Raw genomic sequence first — 22,861 nt, forward strand, 5'->3', positions numbered from 1 at the left:
CCACAACCAGCTACAACCAGCCAGCCACAACCAGGCAACCACAACCAGGCAGCCACAACCAGCTATAACCAGCCAGCCACAACCAGGCAGCCACAACCAGGCAGCCACAACCAGGCAGTCACAACCAGCCAGCCACAACCAGGCAGTCACAACCAGCTACAACAAGGCAGCCACAACCAGACAGCCACAACCAGGCAGTCACAACCAGCTACAACCAGCCAGCCACAACCAGGCAACCACAACCAGGCAGCCACAACCAGCCAGCCACAACCAGCCAGCCACAACCAGGCAGTCACAACCAGCTACAACCAGCCAGCCACAACCAGGCAACCACAACCAGGCAGCCACAACCAGCCAGCCACAACCAGGCAGTCACAACCAGCCAGCCACAACCAGGCAGCCACAACCAGCCAGCCACAACCAGGCAGTCACAACCAGCTACAACCAGCCAGCCACAACCAGGCAACCACAACCAGGCAGCCACAACCAGCCAGCCACAACCAGCCAGCCACAACCAGGCAGCCACAACCAGGCAGGCACAACCAGGCAGCCACAACCAGCCAGCCACAACCAGCCAGCCACAACCAGGCAGCCACAACTAGCCAGCCACAACCAGGCAGTAACAACCAGACAGTCACAACCAGCTACAACCAGCCAGCCACAACCAGGCAACCACAACCAGCCAGCCACAACTAGCCAGCCACAACCAGGCAGTAACAACCAGACAGTCACAACCAGTCAGTCACATCCAGGCAGCCGCAGGCAGGCAGCGAGGGCGGGTATGTGGTTGTTTCAGACAGCTCCCCCAGTGAGTGTCTCCCCACCACAGTGGTAATGACCCCGGGTGAGTGTGCAGCTATCCTCCATCTGGTTCTGAGAAACTCCATCCTCTGGGTTCTGTTAATAGTACGGTGCGACAAAATGGCGGTTTATGGTGGTTTCTCCCCCCCAATCCTGAATCTGCTTAGCATTATAGCTGAAGGGTTTGGACTGGAGCTGCTGTGGTCCACAGCCCAGAGTGCCGCGAACCACACAAGTTTCTGTTTCACACCGGGCGCTGTGCTCAGAGCTCCTCCAATCTCCGGTGTGTCTCTCTGCCAGCGCTCAGAGCTTCTCCTCTCCTCAGGGAGATGTGCAGAAGATCGTTCTGACACGGATACAGACACGGACCCTTTGACCTGTAGCAAACCCTTGAACACCAGGAGGTCAGAGGTCACGATTTTCAGCTGGAGCGTGCGGACGTCAGGCTGTTCCGCCACTTCCTCTTGCCAGCGTGCGTCTGTACTCAGAGAGGATGCTGGGAGATAAATTTAGAACCTCCAGCTCCCTCTCCATCTGCCGTTGCTCAGAGTAGGCTGGTTTCCATGGGAACCAGCACCAGGCTACCGCCAGTTAGAGGGACGGGGGGAAGAAGACAGCCGATTTTTTAAAGAAGCACTTAAGTGGGTTTATCTCTTCTCCAGGCACTAGCTAATTTCATGTTTAGCCCATATTCTTATCCATCATTACCAGCCGGAGAAGCACAGTCAGTTGTTGATGAGGAAATGAGAACAAACTAGGCTGGGACTGTTCATCTATCATAGTGTCTGCAGACGTTCATTAACAGTTGTGGCAGTACAGTACAGCCTAGGGGAGTGCTTCACAGCTCCTAACCGACGCTAGCTAGCTACCTACAGATGGGTTTGCCGTGAAATGCTTCACATTTTCGTAGATCTCACCTTGACAGAATTGCGGCTGTGTTTAACATTGAGGTACGCCGCCCCATAGACAGACCCCTTATGGTTTTCTCCTGAATGGCGAGGCTTTCAGCAGACCGCAGCCAGTGTGTTCATCAGTGGGAGTGGAGAGAGGGAGATAGAGGGTGAGAATGGGATAGAGAAACACAGGAAGAGAGAGGGAGAGAGAGAGGAAGAGACTGAGAGACGGAGAGGGAGAGACAGAGTGAGGAAGAGATGGAGAGAGGGAGATGGACTTTTTGCGTGGGTTTGCTCACTCCCCTGAGTACCTGCATCACTGTTTGTGTTTCTGCTGACGGAGCAGCCCCCTCACGCACACGCACACACACATCACATACACACACACAGACACACAGATATGCACACACAGACACACATGCACACACACAGATATGCACACACAGACACACACGCACACACACAGATACGCACACACAGACACACAGATATGCACACACAGACACACATGCACACACACACACATGCACACACACAGATATGCACACACAGACACACACGCACACACAGACACACATGCACACACACAGATATGCACACACAGACACACACGCACACACACAGATACGCACACACAAGCACACCATTTATTTGCTGTGTGTTCTCCACAAACAGATGTAATCCATGGACTGCTTCCCATCACACACCTGCATAAACACACACGTTTGAAACACAAACCAGCAAACCAACATCACTATAGACACTCATCCAACACCCTGACTATACTATGTGAGGCTGAAGTAGTACTACACCGATACTGGAATTTGCTTGAATACAAACATAGATCTAGGGGCGTGTTCAGGGGCGTGTTCAGGGAGTGGCCTGGAATCTGATTGGCCACCCGAGGTGCCACCCCGCTATCGTAACCTATGATCATTATCTGGCAGAACTTGGAATTGGAATTGTAGGGAGTAACCAACCTGCCATTTATAGGTGCATTTCAATCTTAAACCTGAGTGGCAGTAATATGACAGAATAGTGTCTAGCCTGCCAACAACCCAGAGAAAGTTTGGGATTTTGAACAGGGCGGTAATCGTTGAGTAACAGCTATCAATAAATCAACAGAAGACGAAGGACTGTCGACCACATTTCAAGGAGTATGGGGATTCCACATTTGTCACACCTGGCCTTATTGCGTTAATAGATATTTGTTAGCTATTTGTCTGTTGGCCAGTCAGAGGATCAGGACAGCAGTGCTAGCTAGTCAGAGGATCATGAGAGCAGTGCTAGCCAGTCAGAGGATCATGAGAGCAGTGCTAGCTAGTCAGGGGATCATGAGAGCAGTGCTAGCTAGTCAGAGGATCATGAGAGCAGTGCAAGCCAGTCAGAGGATCATGAGAGCAGTGCTAGCCAGTCAGAGGATCATGAGAGCAGTGCAAGCCAGTCAGAGGATCATGAGAGCAGTGCTAGACAGTCAGAGGATCATGAAAGCAGTGATAGCTAGTCAGAGGATCATGAGAGCAGTGCTAGCCAGTCAGGGGATCATGAGAGCAGTGCAAGCCAGTCAGAGGATCATGAGAGCAGTGCTAGACAGTCAGAGGATCATGAAAGCAGTGATAGCTAGTCAGAGGATCAGGACAGCAGTGCTAGCCAGTCAGAGGATCATGAGAGCAGTGCTAGCCAGTCAGAGGATCATGAGAGCAGTGCTAGCTAGTCAGAGGATCATGAGAGCAGTGCTAGCCAGTCAGAGGATCAGGACAGCAGTGCTAGCTAGTCAGAGGATCATGAGAGCAGTGCTAGCCAGTCAGAGGATCATGAGAGCAGTGCAAGCCAGTCAGAGGATCATGAGAGCAGTGCTAGCCAGTCAGAGGATCATGAGAGCAGTGCAAGCCAGTCAGAGGATCATGAGAGCAGTGCTAGCCAGTCAGAGGATCATGAGAGCAGTGCAAGCCAGTCAGAGGATCATGAGAGCAGTGCTAAACAGTCAGAGGATCATGAAAGCAGTGATAGCTAGTCAGAGGATCATGAGAGCAGTGCTAGACAGTCAGAGGATCATGAGAGCAGTGCTAGCTAGTCAGAGGATCATGAGAGCAGTGCTAGCCAGTCAGAGGATCATGAGAGCAGTGCTAGACAGTCAGAGGACCATGAGAGCAGTGCTAGCCAGTCAGAGGATCATGAGAGCATTATTATCATTATGACGGCAACCCTTTGAAAGTGTAGTTTTTTTGTATGTAGCCTACTATTAGAAGTACAAGATCTTTAAATAAAGTATGGAACATGTATATTACATTTGTATGGTGCCATTGTGTTGTGATTGGTAGGTCTATTTATCTTTTAAAGATCCCATGACATGCTGTTTTTGGATGCTTTTATATATGCCTTAGTGGTCCCCTAATACTGTATCTGAAGTTTCTTTCCCGAAATTCAGCCTTGGTGCAGAATTACAGACACTACGAGCAGTCCCACAATGAGCTTTCCTCAGGACGTGCTGTTTCTGTGTCTGTAGCTTTAAATGCAATGAGGCGTTTGCAAGCCATGATGTCTCCAGGAAAACCAAAATCGCGCTGGCACGGTCGTAGCTCATTTTCTCATTGGTGGGCCAAATTATCTGTGCTGGCAAAGCAGAAAAAGGGGAGGTAACCTTCGGTTTTATGACGTCATAAAAACGGCATTTTCAAAACCGAGCGTTTCAGCTTTCATTTTCTGAAAGGCGGAGAAGAACACCCAGGGCTTGGTTTACACTTATCGAAAATGTCTAGCCACTGGGGGACCAAAGGCAGGCTAGGGAAACTCATTAATGTTAAATAACCTTCTAAAGTGAACATTTCATGTCATGGGACCTTTAAATAGACTAGAATTGAGAAACTGTAATGCTAGTAATTAAAGTAGATATGGGTAGTGGAGACAAATAATAAATTAATGCTATTCAGATGTGGTGTGTGTGTGTGTGTGTGTGCGTGTGTGTGTGTACGTCATGCCACCCCTGCATAAGTCAGTGACCCAGTTGGGCCACCCCAGACAAAAGTATGGACACGCCACTGACACACTACGATTCTGCCTGGATCAGGACTCGCCATTACACACCCGCAGGCTAATATTAGCTACAGGGTTTCGCTTTGACAACTCCTTTCTGAGGAATGTGCCCCTGCTACACAGCTGCATCGGTGACTTCACTAACTGTACGTTCGTACCGCGGAGCTTGTTATCAGAACGGTGTCAACCACCATGCCTTACCCTCACTGATTACAGCGGGGAGGAATTCACGTCGTCCAAAATGTTCCGTCTCCTGTCGCGACTCACGTAGACGAGTAGAGTGCCTCGGTTCACTGGTTCTGTTTTAGCCAGACATAATTTACAGAGGTACGGCTGTTTGACACAGTTTGAAAGCTAACTAACTCGGTTACTGTAGCAACACTGTCAGTTAGGCTATACTCCTTGTAACAAATGATCCATAGGTCCAGCTAAATATTCGACATTGTTTAGTTTCGCAACGATAATGTTTTTTTGGGGGAGTTCAAAAACCCAACCATTTTTATTGATTCTTATTTATGTTGTAGATTGTTTGCCAACCACTATATGTTGACCATTTTGGTGACAGTTTTATAACTTAAATGGAACCTTAGCCAACTTTTGTTCCCCTCTTTATTGGAAACCCAATTTTTTGGTTTGCTGTGACAAACCTAGCTTGCACTGTAAAGTATATAGCCTACTGTCTGTCTGAAAGAGAAAATAGGGCAGGAGAGAAGGAGAGAGAGAGAGAAATGGGGAACTTTCTTGTGAATGAACAGGAAGTATAATGTCACCTCATGGTCTAATTGGCTGATATGCTTTGTGTCAGAGTGGATCTGGACTGATGTATGATGTATGGGAGAGGAGAAAGTTCTACGCTCTTACATACAATACATCTATACTGGATACAGGAGAACGTGTGTGTGTGTATGTATATATACTGTATGTGTGTGTGTATTGTATGTATATACTGTTTGTTTGTTTGTGTGTGTGTGTGTGTGGGCGTGATGTGCTACCTTAGTGCAGACTCTGGCAGGCATTCCCCTGATCTTCCTGGCAAAGCTCAGATGGCGTGTTTCCCTGTTCCGAGCTCCTAGTCTAGACTCCCATGAATAATGCACACGGTGCTCTCCCCCTCTGGAAAGCCTTCTAATCGCCCTGTTTAAGGTCTGCATCAATACCATGCCAGAGATCATTAAGGCTTTACACTGTGACGGCCTGCTTGTGCTCACACACGAAACAGGAAGAGGAGACACTCGTTATTCCCTTCTTCTCCGCTCATCTGCTCTAATTCTGCTCTGCTCCCCTCTCCTCCCATGCTCTGCTCTGCTCCACTCTTCACTGCTCTGCCTGTCCCTCTGCTCTGCTCTCCCCTTCTCTCCTCCTCTGCTTTCCTCTCCTCTGCCCTCCTCCCCTGCTCTGCTCTCCTCTCCCCTCGTCTCCTCTCCTCCCCTGTTCTCCCCTCCCCTCCTCCCCTCTGCTCCGCTCTCCACTGCTCTGCCCTTCTCTCCTCTCCTGTTTCTGTGTGTTTCTGTCTGTCTACATTCTATCACCCTCCTACGCACTTGACTTCTTTTTTCACTTCCTCCCACTCAACCTGTCTTTTCCTGTCTCCACTCCACTCATTATATCTCTCCGTCTCGCACTCTGTCATCTCGTTCCCGCTCTCTCTCTCCATCTCTTTTTTCTCCCATGGCTTATTCATGCTCTCTCTCCCTCCGTTCTCTCTTTTGCATATTTCTGCTTTTGTCGTCTCACAAGTGTGTCTCATCTCATTTAGCTGCTGGTCCATGCTAAACATGAACGGCTCAGGGTAGACCAGTAGTAGCTCTCTATAGTGCCTCAACTTGTTCAGTAGTCTAGCTTTACATCAGAAAGTTAGTTAAAGGGACACAATTTCTTAAAAAAAAAAAAAAGGTTTTGTCCTCTATAAACAAGTTGTGTAAGCTAATGAGGTCATGTGAAGGTTGTTTCGCTACACGGACAGGTCAGTGCCAGTTTCACATTTTTGGACCGATCCGCTACTTTCCAGCCAATTATGTTCCAGCAGTCCTGTTACAGCCAATCGCCTTCGACGAGGCGGGCTTTCCTAATTGGCTTATTTTGTGAAGCCACTTTCAATCAAACTTGAGCTGAAGGAAAGCGCAGAAGTTCAGTCCAGAATTGGAGGCGCTATTTCCCATATTTTAATTTCTATGATTATGTTACGTATTGCAGCTTGAATTCATGTAGCTAGCCCTCGTATGTCTAGCCACGAGATTCTCTATGACGGAGAAGAGATTTCTTATGGGTACAGTTTTCTGTCCTTTGTAATTGCTCTGTGGTGTGTCTGTAATCAAAGCATGTTCTGGCTGTGCTTTACACACCAAATAAAGTCCTCCAAAAAAATTCTGAAACGTTATTTCGGTTGATTATTCCTCCCCTTCAATAATACCAATTGGTATTGTATTTTATATTGTTGGAAAGCCTGATTAGTCACCTTTACAACGAGGTACAACTTGTAAGGATTGTGCATTCGTGGAATGAGCAACACAGGTAACCGCCCAAACAAACGTGTGCCAAAATCCCCTGCAATATTCTTCTGTTAGTATTCACTCTTGTTTTGAGTAGCTTGGTGGATTGGATGATTGCACTCTCCCACAGTAATAAGAAAAAAACCACACATATTGTCCATTTTTATACTTTATTCATTTTACACTGTCAGGGACCTCAGTAGCGTGTGGAAGATCCATACGCAGCCACAACAGCTTGGCACCTCCTCCTTATGCTGGTCACCAGCCTGGTCACACACTGCTGTGGGATGGCCTCCCATTCCTCAACCAGGATTTGTCGCAAGTTAGCCAACATGTTTGCGTTGGTCACTCTGGCACGTACAGCACGCCCAAGCTGATCCCACTTGAAGCTCAAAACGAGAGTGAATACCAACAGAAGAATATTGCAGGGGATTTTGGCATTTATTTGGGGGCCACACGATTAGCTGTGTTGCTCATTCCACGAATGCACGATCCTTACAAGTTGTACCTCGTTGTAAAGGTGACTAATCAGGCTTTCCAACGATATAAAATACAATACCAATTCCTACTATTGAAGGGGAAGAATAATCAACCGAAATAACGTTTACAAACCTTTTTTTGAGGAGTTTAGAAGATCAGCCCCCAGCAGATGTTGGGGGAAGGGGGGGGGTGGTTTGGTGGAAAGAGACCCAACAATCTGACAAGACGTTCCCAAAACAATAGTGATAGCATGTTTCTTTCCCCCGTGTGTGTGTGTGTGTGTGTTTTTCTCACTGTAAACCTGATTGATAATGAAGGCAGATTGTGCTGTATTCCTTTCCAGCAACATATGGAGAGAGAAACTGTGGCTCATTAAAAACCTGTCTGGGTTTCCACGCCACAACTGGCACTTCCGCTGCTGTCTTCAGTTAGAGCTGTTTACCTAGCAGCCGGAACACTGAATCACTCCCCAGGTCTCTCTCCATCTCTCACTTTCTCGTCTCTCTCACACCCTTGTATTTCTTTCTCTTTCTTCATCTGATTTATCTCTCTCTCTCTTTTTCTCTGTCAGTATCACCATCTCATCTGTGAGCTTTCTGAATATTACTGTATACAGTGCTGAACTATGTTTGTGGAAATTGAATTACTGAAGCACGTTTTTTGTGATTGTATATCTAAGTATGATGTTGCTCTGACATATCTGATATACACATAACTTACCTCAGCTACAACTGTCCACACACAGAGACACACACACACACAGACATACACACACAAAGTCACAAACAGAGAAACACACATACACACAGAGACACACACTCAAACAAACATAGAGACACGCACACAAAGTCTCGAACAGAGAGAGACACACACACATCATACACACACATACATACACACAAGCACACACATAAGCCCTCACGTAAACACAGACACACACAGAACTAGGAGCTGACAGGGCGAGTAGGAGAGTGGAAGGTTCTTATGATGATTGAGTCAGTAGATGAGCTTCAGCTGGGGTTGTCTGCGGCTGGCTACGACAGCTCAGCGAAAATGTTTTGATTGGCTCAGGCTGCTCCCTGAATTGGTTTTTATTGGCTGTCGCACTATAATATTTGTGTGGAGTGTTTAGTAGAAGATATGTGTAGATAAGACTCTGTCCTCTCCTCCCGCTCTGATACTGCCCCTAGTGGCTGTGTGGAGCACAGCAGTTCACGAGGGGTTCGCTGAAAGCTACAGGCTGTCAGGTCTCCTAGATTCACTAAACGACAGCCTATCCTCCTCCCCTCCTCCCTCTTGCCCCTCAACGTCGAGCGCCAGATCAGACAAGCTCAGGCTGTATTTCCAACGTTTGCTTTGACTCGGTGCCATGACATTGCGGTCTTCTTGGTGGGTGCTCCTGCTCCGTAGCTCCAGTCTGCCCAGCGTAGAACGGCGTACCGTAAACCCTGTCTCGACCCAGAAGGGCGAGGTCAGAGACACACACGGCCCGTCGGTAGCAGGAAACAGTTAGAGAGGCCAGTTTCTCAGTGTGGAGGCTGTGTGCGAGACTGAGATCCTTTTACTTGTGTAACCTACTGGAGAGGCATATCTCAGTGAGGGAGAGTGTCGGACATGCTTATTTGTACAGCCCTGGTGGTGTTTGTGTGCGAGAGGATGGAGGTCGTGGGTTTTGTTCTGGGTTTGTTCATCCGTGGGGTGTGTGTCTGTTTGCTAAGGTATTAGCATGCTAAGGTATTAGCATGCTAGCGGTTCGAGTCTAAAAGTGCTTTTTCCCCCCTTTAACACAGAACATGTCTTTGAGCACAGTTAGATAGAGCGGTCTTACCCACTGAATAGCAGCACACTGAAGTGTATCGCCGGCCAATCTCAGGTAGAGCCTGTCCTGATGAGAGCAAGGCAGCATTAACACGCTGCTTATGCTACCTGACTAACGTTCTCATTAGAACACTCAGCCCAGCACTCTGCCTGCCGTATTAGTCAGCGTGGGATTCGATTGGATACTAATGACTGGAAGCTCCCACCTTCATCGGGACGTGTTTGTTCGCACGTCTTTTTGGGAGGCATTATCTGACACTCAGAGCGTGTCGTCGTGGGGGTGGCCTAATGTGGTATACGTGCCTAATTCATCCGGATCTTCCAGTCAACAGTGACACACTGTCATGGTACGGTGGTGATAACGAATAGTGATGCAACAGATGTATGAGCCTTTTGTTTCCCTTCTCCGGCTCACAAGTGCTCGTCTCTGTGTTTGTGTGTGCAGCCTCATAGGAGCCGCGGAGAGAGGAGGAGCGGAGAGAGAAGGAGCAGAGCAGAGGAGAGAGAAGCCCAGCAGAGCTGTCAAGATGGCTCAGGGCGCGCAGAGACACAGCTGCCCGCCTATCGCTCAGCATCTATGTTTACCTGCATCCACGCCGCTCCAGGGTTTTTTTTAATGATGTCTTATTTGGTCCTCTTGAATGACTTTTGGCCTGCACCAAAGAGGTCCTCTCCCGCGAAACCTTTCTCTGCGAGTAGTTGTTCCCCAGCCCCAGGCCTCCATGCGTCTCCCAGGCTAGCTCCATGAGGCCCCTCGACCCCCTGTGTCCGTGAGGCCTCCTCCCCACTCTATGGAGGCTGAGTCCAGCCGTCCGTCCGATGGGGAACGCTCCGGAAGGCAAGAGCAGCCTCTCTCTGATGAGCCCCCACCGGGCTCCCGTCCACCCCACCCCCCTCCCCCCAACCCCCAGCCCGTCCACGGGGCCCTGGGGCGCCCCCACCACCGCCAGCCCCGAAGGGGAGACCTGCTGCTCCGGATGCAGCAGCACCGAGGTCCAGCCCCAGCATGGCAGGCCTCAGACGCCCCAGGGCCCTCTGCGGGCTGCAGATTCCCCTCCCCTTCGCCCTCCTCCGGTTCCCCCGTCCCCTTCTCCACCACAGGATGCCCCCCCCACGGGGGCTCCTCCCAGGCCGGGCAGGAGGGCCCGGAGGGGGCCAGCCAGCCCAAGCGAGGAGACAAGAAGCCCCCGAAACCGGGGAAATACATTTGCACTTACTGCGGGCGACCCTGTGCCAAGCCCAGCGTCCTTCAGAAACATATCCGCTCGCACACGGGCGAGAGGCCCTATCCCTGCGCCCCCTGCGGCTTCTCCTTCAAGACCAAGAGCAACCTGTACAAGCACCGCAAGTCCCACGCTCACCGCATTAAAGCCGGCCTGGCTTCCAGCCGTGACGAGCCCAGCCTAAGCGGGCCCGAGGCCCAGGGGGAGGACCCCGAAGAGCCCACGGAGGGCGAAAGCACCGACTCAGAGGAGGAGACGGGCCGGCACCAAGCCTCGTCCGCCGCCAAGGAGAGGCAGGGCCAGCAGAGGAGTGGCAGCGTGGAGCAGGGCCCCGAGGAGAGCCACCGGCTGGAGGACTCCCAGGCTGTGAAACAGAGGTTGGCCATGAGGCTGAGCGAGAGGAAGCGCGGGCCCCTGGCCTCTCCGGACGATCCCCCCTCGTCCTCTTCCACCTCCTCCTCCTCCCTGGGCCCTGGCAGTAAAGGCAGCACAGAGTCCGGCTACTTCTCCAGCTATGGCAGTGCCGAGCTGTCCCAGGTCAGCCCCCCCAGTGCCAACGTCAAGACCTACGCCGAGATCATCCTGGGGAAGTACGGCCGGCGCAGCCCCCACCAGTTGCACCCCCATCCCCATCCCCACCCCTCATCCTCGGGCCCAGAGGAGAAAGGCCTCCCCTTCGGTGTACCCAAGACCCAGGTCATCGAACACATCACCAAGCTCATCACCATCAACGAGGCGGTGGTGGACACCAGTGAGATCGACAGTGTCAAGCCCCGACGTTCCTCCCTCTCCAGGAAGAGCAGCCTTGAGTCGCCCAAGTTCGCCTCCCCTTCCAAAGACCCGTACGTCTTCGAGCCCAAAAGCGACGCCCCTGGCCCAAGCGGCCTGGGGACCCCCGGCGGACCGGATGGCGAGCCGTCCGGGATCCAGGTGTGCTCCACCGCGGTGCCTCTGCTGAGAAGCCACTCCATGCCCACCTGCGCCAGCCAGGGGGACCCCGCCAGCTGTGCCATCCCCCCGAAGGGCTTCCGTCTCAGCCAGTCCTTCGACGAGCAGCAGGCGATGGTGGCGGAGATGAGGGTGGGCCACGCCCAGCGCATGCTGAGGCGCCAGCCCGCCATCGAGATGCCCCCGGGTGCTGAGCTCACCCAGGAGGAGGCGGGCCCCTCATCCTCATCCCCGGGGACAGGAAGCGAACCATCTCGCAGGCAGCAGGAGCCGGAGGGCAGTCGGGGCCACTGGCTGTATGAGTGTGAGGCCTGCGGGGGCCGCTGGAACCAGAGAGACAGTTACGAGGCGCACACCAGGCTTTGCCCGGGTCAGCCCATCCAGGAGCAGCCGAAACAAGACGCCGGCGGCAGGGCAATCCGCGGGGACCGCCCCCAGATGATGCACTATAAATTCCGGGCGCTGGCCATGGCGGTGAGGAAGAGGAGGAAGGAGGAAAGCCTGGAGGAAGACCCCCCGAGCCCCTGCAGTCCTGCCCCCCCCACCTCAGTGCCAAGCAGACCGGAACATGGCCAAACCTTCTCAGGCATGTATTTTAAATCGGCCGATCGGTTCTTTCACTGGAAACTTTGCATTGATACCTCCGCCCTGTGGCGATAGCATGGTAACCCCCGTGGTTCTGTCTCCCCAGGTGCCCCCTCCCAGGCCGATCCCCAGCAGCAGGACAGGAAGGGCGTGTCCGTCATCCAGCACACAAGCTCCTTCGAGAAGCAGGAGAGCTTCTCGATGGAGAGTCAAGAGGCGGAAGGGAAGGGGGGCCAGCCAAAGCAGCCGCCAGAGCCCAGGCACTTGCCCGCCACATCCCGCCTGGTCCGCCAACACAACATACAAGTGCCGGAGATTCTAGTTACCGTGGAGCCTGATGCTGACATGCCGTCCGTGTCGCCCCCGGCAATGGCGTCCTCATCTAAGGTGTGGTAAACAGTTGTGTGGTGTGAGTGCTTGGGAAATTGAGTTTGAGTGAGCAACAGAATTTGCTTGGTCCCTCTACGATTCTTTTTAATTTCTTTTTAATAGCCCTGTTATATAACAATATTATGTGACACTGTAGATGTCCTAAGAAGATTATGAGATGGATAATTTCTCTCTCGTCCTTCCTTCCAGGAGATGGAGAAAGTGGAGGAGTTCCAGTGGCCTCAGAGGAGCCACAGTCTGTCCCAGCTTCCCGCAGAGAAGCTGCCACCAAAGAAGAAGCGTCTCCGCCTTGCCGAGGCCTCTCAGTCCTCCAGGGAGTCCAGCTTCGAGTCGGTGTCTCTCCCCCGCAGCCCCAGCCAGGAGAGCAGCATCTCTCACGCCTCCAGCCGCTCTCCCTCCCTGGAGGACCCGGGCAAGCCTGAGGGGGCGCCCTGGGGCTCCGGAATCCAGGGCTCCCACATGCTGACAGTGCCCTCGGCCTCCCACTCACACCACCTCCACCAACCCTCCAAAGAGATGCGACGCTCTGCCTCGGAACAAGCCCCGGCCAGCCCCGAGAGCCAGGCGCCGGTCGTGGAGACCAGGAGCAAGTCCTTCGACTACGGCTCCCTCTCCCCGCAGCAGTCTGCATCCGCCTGGAAGGAGAGGAGGAAGTGCCTGCTGGTGAAGCACGCCACCCTGGGAGAGCCAGAGCAGGACGAGGGGGCCTCCGGGGGTCAGCCGCCCAGGAGTGGGAGCCCCAAGCCTGGGCCCTCCTTCCCCGGCCACCTTGGCCTCTTCCAAGCTGAGGCCGGCACCTCCAGACTCAGCACGGAGGCCATTGGGAAGACGCTGCAACTGCTCCAGCCCCAGATCTTGCCTCTCCCCCAGGCCCTGTTGCCCCTGCGGCCCCAGGGCCAGGACCCGCTCCCCCCAGGGCCTCTGGCCCAGCTGCTGCCTGCCACCACAGCCATTACCGAGGTCTTGTCCACCCAGATCATCCACAGAGCCTTCCTGCACACACGCACCGGCCCGCCGCCTTTTCACGTCCACCCGGCACAGCTCCACATGGCAGAGCGCGTAGGCATGCCTCTCCACCCATTCTCCAACCTGCTCCCCGTGCAGTTCCCCAGTGGGGTTGGGACCGGCCAGGCCCTGTACCTCCCCGTCCCGCCCGGACTCACCATCCAGATGCCCTCACACCGTCCCGCCCTCCGAGAGGCCAGACCCTCCACCTCCTCCATCTCTCCCGCCCCCGTTTCCCACTCCCTGGTCCCCCTCCCCTACAACCAGCACGCCGCCATGCCTACCATCGCCACCTGCATGGAGCAGCTGACCCCCGTGGTGTCCCTGGTGGTCCCAGTGCGTCTCCAGACCCACGTCCCCACCTACACCAGGGCCGTGTACACCACCCTGTCCCAGATCCTGGCCCGCTCGCAAGACCCCATCGTCTGCACGGCCATGGTCATCATGGGGCAACTGGAGCAGGACAAACTGCAGAGGTCCTACCTGAAGCTGCCCAGTCCGGACTTCAAGAGCTACTTGCCCCTGTCCCTGCCCCTGGAGCTGGTCCCCGGCCCTGGGGAAGACTTCGGTCCCCTGGGGCCGGGGGGCAGCAAGCGGATGCTCTCCCCAGCCGCTAGCCTGGAGCTCAGCTCTGAGGCCCAGCGGCAGCAGAAACGAGTGAAGGAGGAAGAGGCCAAGGAGGAAGAGGTGGAGGAGCGGGAAGTGGAGGAGCGGGAGGTGGAGGAGAGGGTGAAGGAGGAAGAGAAGAGTAAAGGTTCTGGGAGCCATCTGGAAACGGGGGATCACAAGGAGGAACTTCCGAAGAGGGTGGAAGGGGAGGTCGCAGCTGTGAAGGAGGAGCAGGAGGGCGAGGAGGTGGTGCCAGAGCAGGCGGACGTTGCCAGGGAGGAGGAGTTGCCCGGAAAATCTGAGCCAAAGAAAGAAAAGGAGGAGGAGAAGGTAGAGGAGGAGGTCACCAAGCAGGCCAGCGCCCCACAGCCCCGGAACCCCGAGGCTCAGGAGCCGTCCTCCTACCCCAGCCTCCACACCTCCACCTCGGTCAGCTGGTGCTACCTGAACTACGTGAAGCCCAACCCCTCGGCCCAGAGGGAGCCCCACGACTCTGTCTACTCTTCCTGGAGCGTCAGCGTCCACAACCCCAACCTGCCGGGCCTCAGCACCCGGCTGGCCCTGGGCCTGCTCCGCTCCAAGCAGCAGCACAGCTCTGAGACCTACACCACGGCCACAGCCCCGGGTGCTGCCTCCAGCAAGCTGGTCCCCGCCAACAGCAGAAAGCCACGCGTCTCAGAGGTAAGTATATCAGCACTATGGAGCCCACCGCAGGGAGGGGAACGAGCTTGGTGCCTTGTGTATTTTGTAGCTGAGATGGTGTTACTTGGCTGGAACATTCAGAACGTTCCTTGACTCTGACCACTGGAACACTGTTACAACTATGCACTTTTGATTCTTGATCTTCTGCTGTACTTTGTACACGCACTATTTGTCTTTCGGTAAAAGCCCAAGGAAAAACATGTCGAATGTAATGGAAATGATATAAGAGGGGAAATAAGAGGGGAAAAAAACGAAACAATATTTTGTCAAATGATGATATGGAGTTTTGACATGAACTTTATTTTCCCCTGTCGTCTGTTAATGTGGTGGCCGTGGCTCAGCCTTGGTGAATTTGCCTGTGTCTGTCTCGAGTGTAGGTACAGGCTACCCCACCCAGCGCCTCCCTCGGAGTGAAGGAGCAGCGGAAGCCCGAGAAGGACGAGAAGAAGAAAGAGAAGAGAGAAGAGGAGGGGGCCTCCACGCACAGCAAGGCCCCTCCCCCTCCTCGTCACAGCGGGGGAGGGGCCTCCACGCACAGCGAGGCCCCTCCCCCTCCTCGTCACAGCGGGGGAGGGGCCTCCACGTCCAAGCACAGCGAGGCCCCTCCCCATCCTCGTCTCCGCATCTTCGAAGGCGGGTAAGAGAGAGACGTTTCCTGTTTATTTTTGTATGTATTTTTTTCGTGATAAACACGGATCTGCATGTCAATGAACAGCATATTCCTCTCTTCGTTGTAACCTTGAAAAGGGAGCATTTGAGTTCCTACTGCCCTCAGGGACTCCGCAGAACATGTTCCACTCACAAAACGAACTACCTCATCTTCAGTTGCTTCTGGAATAGGGTTTGGAGAAACATGGGGGGAGGTTGAGTGGGGGGAAGGGGGTTGGGGGAGAGGGAGGGGGGGAGAGGGGGCTTCAGACTTCAGTTTTCCTCCAGACTCGTTTCAGGAGATCCTCATTAGTGTGTGGATCGCTTCCTCACAGCTGCAGTTTAGCTTTGGAGATGAGAGAGTCCAGCACCTCTCATCCCGGGTGTGAATATTGATCTAATTGCTGTGTGTGTGTTTGTGCGTGCGTGTGCCTCTGTGTGTCTGCATGTGGGTGTAGGTGTGTATCAAGTATTCCTCGTTGAGAGCCGATCTTCAGTCTTTCCTTTGTCTGACTGCCTCACACCATTTCCTGCTCTCTCTCTCTCTCTCTATCTCTCTCTGAATCTGGCTTTTCTCCCACTCACTAACTAACCTGAGAGAGGTACAGTGTCTGTCTCTCTCTCTCTGTCTCTCTTTCTGTCTCTGTCTGTCTCTCTCTCCCTGTCTCTGTCTCTCTGTCCTCTTTGTCTGCTTCTCTTCATGTTCTGTGTGATTTAGTCATGCAAACCTACACTTTCCAATCCGCCACCATCGATTTCCCACACATCTAAACAGCGTTCATTATCTCCAGGCTGCCTCTCATGTCCACTCACAACCAGCGACAGGAACTGTCCTTCACACTGTGTTTTTCAGACACATGCCCGGTGGCAACACTAAACACGCTTCTGGTAAATTACTGCACACGTCAGCCAGCTCGCCCGAGTGTTTTTAATCACTTGTATGTTTTCATCCTGAGCCAGTCCCCGCTGAAGGAACTGGAACACAACAGTTGTTCCTCACTCAATCTGCTTCTCTTAGAACCGAAGGAACTGTGAGGGGACTATGTCGGTGTGTTACTTACAGGCTACGTTTGTAGGACGCTGTTAGCTGAATGCTCCTTGGTTTCCCACCAGAAAAGACTGATACTATAGTGTAGGTACTTTTCCTTTTACAGTTTGGACTTGTCTCACAGTCTTTGTGAAATAACATCTATCTGGGATTATAGATTTGATCTTGTGTGTACATTCAGTACATATATAAATGATATAGTGTCATTGACATTTGGCCCAGCTTGCACTTGCATGGACGTGATTGACTCCAAATTGTGTTACTTCACTGTTATACCTGAAAATAGCACATTAACTGCCATGTGTTTCTTGGTTACTGGCCCTATAGATAAACGTTCTCATCACTGTCTGCCTTGTGACCGTTGAACAAGGGCATCAATCTTTCTGCAATCTGCATCCTCTTAGGGATGCTTTGAGTGTTCCCTGATCAAAGAGGAAATGTGTGGAACTGGAGTTTGACTGTACCTGCGCGGCGAGAGGGATATTTTTAGCTGTGACACCAATTGTATGCGAGTGTGCGGCTGACTGCTTGGACTTGAACGCATTAGAAGCGTTCTCCTGAGACACACAAGTTTTCTCTGTTTTGAAATGTGATGTTGTGGCTGTTCAGGATGGGTTTCTGTCTCCTCAGACTATGCTCACAGACACGTTCACCGCAGAGAAATCGTGCAGACAGGGAAATAGTGCAGCATGTATTCGTTATCTGATGGAAGACAGACGCTGCAGTTTGTGTAGAGGACAGCCCGTCTGGATGCAAAACATGGCTTGTTCCAGTATCTTCACAAATAGCCTTTTTCGGTAAACATTAGCAGAGCGTATAAACAACAATTTAGCAGAGCTAAATGTGGAGTCTGATTTTTATGTACTGCTGCCTATTTCGAGCCATTGGCTGAAACCAGGCTTCCCTTCCTTCATTTTCGTGGGTGCTGTTGTTGGCTAAGGCCACCCCCAGGCTGCAGCAGACAGGCTGGTGTTTGTCTGTCTGTGCTGGGTGGAGCTGGGATGGTGGGGACTGCAGGGGGAAACACAGGAAGTCGGTTTGGAGGGACTACCCCTTCTACTGCTGCTATAAAAGAAACCTTTGTTTAAAGATGCTATCTTCACCCATCTCTCTCTCCCTCTCTCTTTCCCTCCTTCTCTATCATTCATTCTCCATCCCTCTCTCTTGCTGTCCCTCCTCTCTCTTGCGCTCTCTCTCTCTGTATTACTGCTTTGATTTTACTCCCTCCTCTCTCTCCATCTCTCCCTTCCCATCCTCTCCCTCCCTTCCCTCTCTCTCTTTTTCTCCCTCCCTTCCCTCTATTTTTCTCTCTCTCCCTCCCTCCTCTCTCTCCATCTCTCCCTTCCCATCCTCTCCCGCCCTCCCTTGCCCTCTCTCTCCCCGTCCCTCTCCCTCCCTCAGGTACAAGTCTAATGAGGACTATGTGTACGTGCGGGGTCGAGGCCGAGGGAAGTACGTGTGTGGCGAGTGTGGCATCCGCTGCAAGAAGCCCAGCATGCTGCGGAAGCACATCCGCACGCACACGGACGTGCGGCCCTACGTCTGCAAACACTGCAACTTCGCCTTCAAAACCAAAGGTGAGCAGGATCCGGGGCTAACCACACACAGATCGTCCCCTGGCTGTGGATGTGGGTATGGCTCGGTGGTCATAGGTTCAAATCCCCTCCCCAACCCCCCCCTTTCTTTTTTGTACTTCACTTTGGATGAAGGCGCATGCGGAATCCTTACGTTACGTAGTATTCGTGCTGCACAAACGCCTGTGGTCCGACTGAGTGTCCTTGTTGGTGTCCTGGGAGGGGCTGTCTGACTGACAGACAGACGAATGGACGGTCTCTAGTACATAGGCTCCGTACACTCTGCTGTTTGTCTCTGGCTGTCAGTCCTTCCTTGCATCCATCCTTTCTTATCCAGGGTCTATCTAGGTATTGATCTCCATTGCTGTTGCTAAGGTAGTATAATACAGTGTTTATTGCTTTTGTTGCATTGTATTGTACTTTTGAGTGTTGAGTAGCGTTAAGTATTGTAATGTAATGTAATGTAATGTAGTACAGTGTCACATCTCTCTGTGTCTCCCTCCAGGGAACCTTACCAAACACATGAAGTCGAAGGCTCATGGGAAGAAGTGTCAGGTGATGGGCAAGTCCGGATCGTCTATGGAGGAGGAGGAGCCAGAGAGCGAGACAGCAGGTACTGTGGAGGAGGAGGTGTGGGAGGGAGGAGGGGGGGGAGTAGCAGAAGATGGAGGTGGAGGAGGAGGAACCATCGAGCGAGACAACAGGTACTGTGGAGGGGGAGGGGAGGGGGAGGAGGTGTAGGAGGAAAAGGTAGAGAGGGAGGGAGGAAGAGCTGGAGGTGGATGAGGAGGAAGAGGGTTCTTCTGTCCAAGCCAAGATTGAGAGTTTACGTAACTCTCATGTCCTGGTCTGTTCCTCGCGACAGCCTTCCTGAAGACAAAACGGAAAAAAAAACACATGAAAATGCCTTCCGGACAAAATATGAATAAATTATGAGCGTGTTGCATTGCTTTTGTCCCAGTTGCTGCTGCCGATGGGCTGCTGAAATGTGTTCTCGAGGCTCTTGTACTGAGCAGCATTTCAAACAGACAGCCATGTCCGCCCCCTCTCCCTCTCCCTACAGACTCAATGCCACCCACCCATCCCTTCCTCTCTCCCCTCTTCTCCCTCTCTCTCCCTCTCCCTACAGACTCAATGCCACCCACCCATCCCTTCCTCTCTCCCCTCTTCTCCCTCTCTCTCCCTCTCCCTACAGACTCAATGCCACCCGCCCATCCCTTCTTCTCTCCCCTCTTGTCCCTCTCTCTCCCTCTCCCTACAGATTCAATGCCACCCGCCCATCCCTTCTTCTCTCCCCTCTTGTCCCTCTCTCTCCCGCCCCCTCTCGCCAGCAGACTGCACTCAATGCGACCAAGGACACGCCATTCAAGCAGCCTTTCATTCAGAGAGCTGTCGACAGAGTTTGTGAATGAAGGCTGCCTCACGATTTCTATTCGATGACAACCTTGTCGGACCCTTCGCTTGCTATTTTTAACGTTGGTTTGATAAATGGCCGACTTTGTTGTCCTTTGTCTGATTTCTCTTCTTTGTGCACTTTCAGCTTGTGTTAGGGAAATGTGGTGCTCCGTGTGTACGCATAGGTGTGTGTTTGCGTAGCTTGGCAAAGCTTCAAGGGCTTCGGTGTCGTCTGACTTTGAGCCGAGTTATCGTCGAACGGAATTCAGTTGAGGGAGGAGTTGGAACAATATTTCTTGCTGAACGTTTACTGGGGGTTCTGAAGGACGTGTGCTTCTGATTGGTCCAGGAGGAGACAGGGAGGAGCCTCCGGGCAGGCCCGAGCACCAGTTCTCCGACGTGGACGATTCCGACCAGGAAGAGGACGACGACGAGGACGAGGAAGAGGAGTCCTCGTCCCATGACGACCCGCCCTCCTCCAGCTCCTCAGACACCCGCCCCTCCACCGGGGGGCGCTCCACCAGCAGCGGGCGCTCCCAGCACGGCCCCCCCGGCCCCACCCAGGAGCGGATGGGCCCCGGTCCCAGCCAGGAGCCCTCTCCCCGGCGACTGTGGCCCAGCGGACGTGCTTCCTCCCCCGGGGGCCAGAGGGCGCTGTTCCCCCGGCGGGGCTGGAGCCCCTCCCCCAGGGCCTTCTCCCCCAGCAGCGACAGCTGCTCCCCCGCCCGCAGTCTCTCCCCCAGGCTGGACCTGTCCTCCCCCAGCCGGCACCCCTCTCCTTCCCCCGAACGGGGGCCGTCCCCCAACAGAACCCTCTCTCCCTTGCACCCACTCTCCCCCCTCCAGCCTCTGTCCCCCAGCCGCTACCGGACAAGCCTGCTGGCCCGGGCCGCCCCCTCACCCCTGGGGGGGCAGCCCAGGCCGTCATCCTGCCTTCCCTGGGAGAGCCCTCGGACCCTGGGGAGCCTCAGCCAGGTCAGTCCTTCTGGGTCTTTCTTGGGTTTGGTTATCTTGGTATGCTGTTGGTCAAGGCCTATTCTTAACACCCCAATTGTAAAAATGACGTGCGATTATGCCCAAGCACGATCCAAAGTGCCTTGTGTGAAGGTAAATACTAATTTTAGGGGCTGCTGATGGTCTGAAGCTGTAACTACAATACTCTTCCCAGCGTTGTGTTTACCAAATGTTTTTCTCCTCTTCTGGAGGATGTATGGAGTTGAATTCTCTGCTGGCAGGTCCGGTTTGGTCTGCTGCCTGTTAAAAACTGCAGTGGAAGCGGCACAGCGTACACAAGTTGAGAAAGTTGAGGGAACCTTGGTGTTCTTGCTCCCCCTGCAGGAGGGATGCGGTACTCCACAGCTGATTCCTCCAAAGGCCTGCCTTTTTCCCCCGGCCCTCCGCCTGTCCCTCAGCGAGAGCCCCGTCCCTCCGTCCCCCCAGACACTGTCCACCTGCCACCTCTTCAGCCACCTGCCCATGCACTCCCAGCAGGCCAGGGTCCCCTACCTGATGATCCCCATCGGAGGCATCCAGATGGTCCAGCCCCGAGCCTGCTCCCACCCCACCACCACCTCCCCTTCCTCCCTGATGGAGAGGCCATCCCTGGGCCTGGGGTGGAGGGAGGCGCCCTGGGGCGGGACCTCCAGGACACGAGGGCTCAGGACTCCCGGGGACCACTGGTCAGAGAGCCAGGAAGCAGGAAGCAGCCAATCAGGGCTGCGTGTCTCGGGCACAGCCCCGAGACGATCCAATCCCGAGACAGAGACCACAGACGCGAAGCAATACGGCAGCTTGCATAGCTCTTCCCACTCACACAGGTCAGCCGCTGAGACCACGGAACCCTGGCCATTAGGTAGCCCGGTAGAACCGCCCCCTGGCCAATCACAGGTGGGACTGTCTCAGGGGGAGGAGCCTCCTGGGGTGTGGCCCAGATCAACCGGTCCAGGATTGGCGGAGGGAGGGAGTGAAGGTGGAGCCTCAGACAGTCCAAACCAGAGCACTTACTAGTCTTTACCCTTCGATACATTGACCATTCTTTTTTCGCTTTTTCTTTTGGTTGCTACACTTGATTTTTTTGTACAGCTTTGTTTTTTATACAGTTTTCAATACAATTGTTAACTTAAACGTTTGTTGTTCTGCAATATTCAGGTTTGGTATATGATGCACTTTTTTCTTTTTTGACAATAATATTTCTGTTAATCTAAATATATAGATATATATATATATATACCCTCTCTCTAAGTATCTTTATTGATACCGCTATCTTAATATATATTTGAATATATTATGTAAAGACAATACGAGTACATTTGTAAATGACCAAAATCTTTAATCAATAATAATGATATTTCCATTTTTGTTTGTCCCTTTGTCCAGTATTACTCAGACTGTCGTGGTTACTTGTGCCTTTATGTCAAGGTGTGTTGGAGATGTTGACAGCCTGAAGGGGCTGTTGAGTTGAAAGACGAGGGTTCAGAGGGGTTGCTGTAGGGGTGTCAGGATCCTGAGGGTTGTTGGTCGTCAGGGGAGACGAGGTTTTCATGATACCGCTTCACAGGAAGCATTAGCTGGAGAATTTCGCAAAGAAAATGCACTGAAGTCATATTTTGTATTGGAAAGATTGAATTCGAACTTATATCTCTGTACAGAGACGAGTACTCCATATTTATTTGTTATGTGAGATGATTCACTGTATTATTACTGTTGTTGTGTTTTTCTACTTTTTCCGTGGAAGGGGAGGGGTAGAACCATGGCATTGTTATTGAGTCCCAAATCTGTGTGTTTTTATTGTTTTGTTCTCTTTGACTTGAAAAGGAGCGGGAGACATGAAAGGTCTCGGTGTGTTCGTCACTGTAGGAGGATCAAGTGCCCTGTTTCACACAACGCAAATTTCTACGTCTCCCAACTAATAAAAAAGAAAAAAAAGAAAAAAGTGCACTAAACTTTCCCGGCAAGTCCTCTGTGTCATAACTGAGTTTCAAACATTTCCTGTGTTGTTTTGAATACTTCATTCATTTCGAAAAAATAATATTTCCAATCTTTGCTGACCCGTTGCTGACCTGATGCTGGGGCGACAGACTTCCTGTATCCTGGGTGAGTGTAGTGGCGTGGGGGGGGAGCGAGGCCGCGGGGAGAGTGGGAGTTCTGGAGGCAATGTTCTGGACACATTTTATGGTTTCCCTGTGTTATCAACCCCCTTGTGTGGATCAGCAGAGCTTCC

At 52.8% G+C, this 22,861-nt stretch overlaps 1 protein-coding gene across 1 annotated transcript in view; it reads left to right on the top strand.

Annotated features, from left to right (window-relative positions):
• LOC136944061 (transcription factor HIVEP3) overlaps nucleotides 1-22,587 on the top strand; it is a 40,376-nt gene extending 17,789 nt beyond the window's left edge. The window contains exons 2-9 of the mRNA XM_067237626.1: nucleotides 9,960-12,271; nucleotides 12,377-12,657; nucleotides 12,850-14,955; nucleotides 15,354-15,613; nucleotides 18,074-18,249; nucleotides 18,752-18,859; nucleotides 19,991-20,616; nucleotides 20,980-22,587. Coding sequence (XP_067093727.1) covers nucleotides 10,306-12,271; nucleotides 12,377-12,657; nucleotides 12,850-14,955; nucleotides 15,354-15,613; nucleotides 18,074-18,249; nucleotides 18,752-18,859; nucleotides 19,991-20,616; nucleotides 20,980-21,648 — 6,192 coding nt within the window. The 5' untranslated portion in view covers nucleotides 9,960-10,305 and the 3' untranslated portion in view covers nucleotides 21,649-22,587. The remainder of the gene's footprint in view (nucleotides 1-9,959; nucleotides 12,272-12,376; nucleotides 12,658-12,849; nucleotides 14,956-15,353; nucleotides 15,614-18,073; nucleotides 18,250-18,751; nucleotides 18,860-19,990; nucleotides 20,617-20,979) is intronic.
• Nucleotides 22,588-22,861: the final 274 nt, after the last annotated feature.

Source organism: Osmerus mordax, chromosome 6 (genome assembly GCF_038355195.1).
Source record: "Osmerus mordax isolate fOsmMor3 chromosome 6, fOsmMor3.pri, whole genome shotgun sequence".
Taxonomy (NCBI): Eukaryota; Metazoa; Chordata; class Actinopteri; order Osmeriformes; family Osmeridae; genus Osmerus; species Osmerus mordax.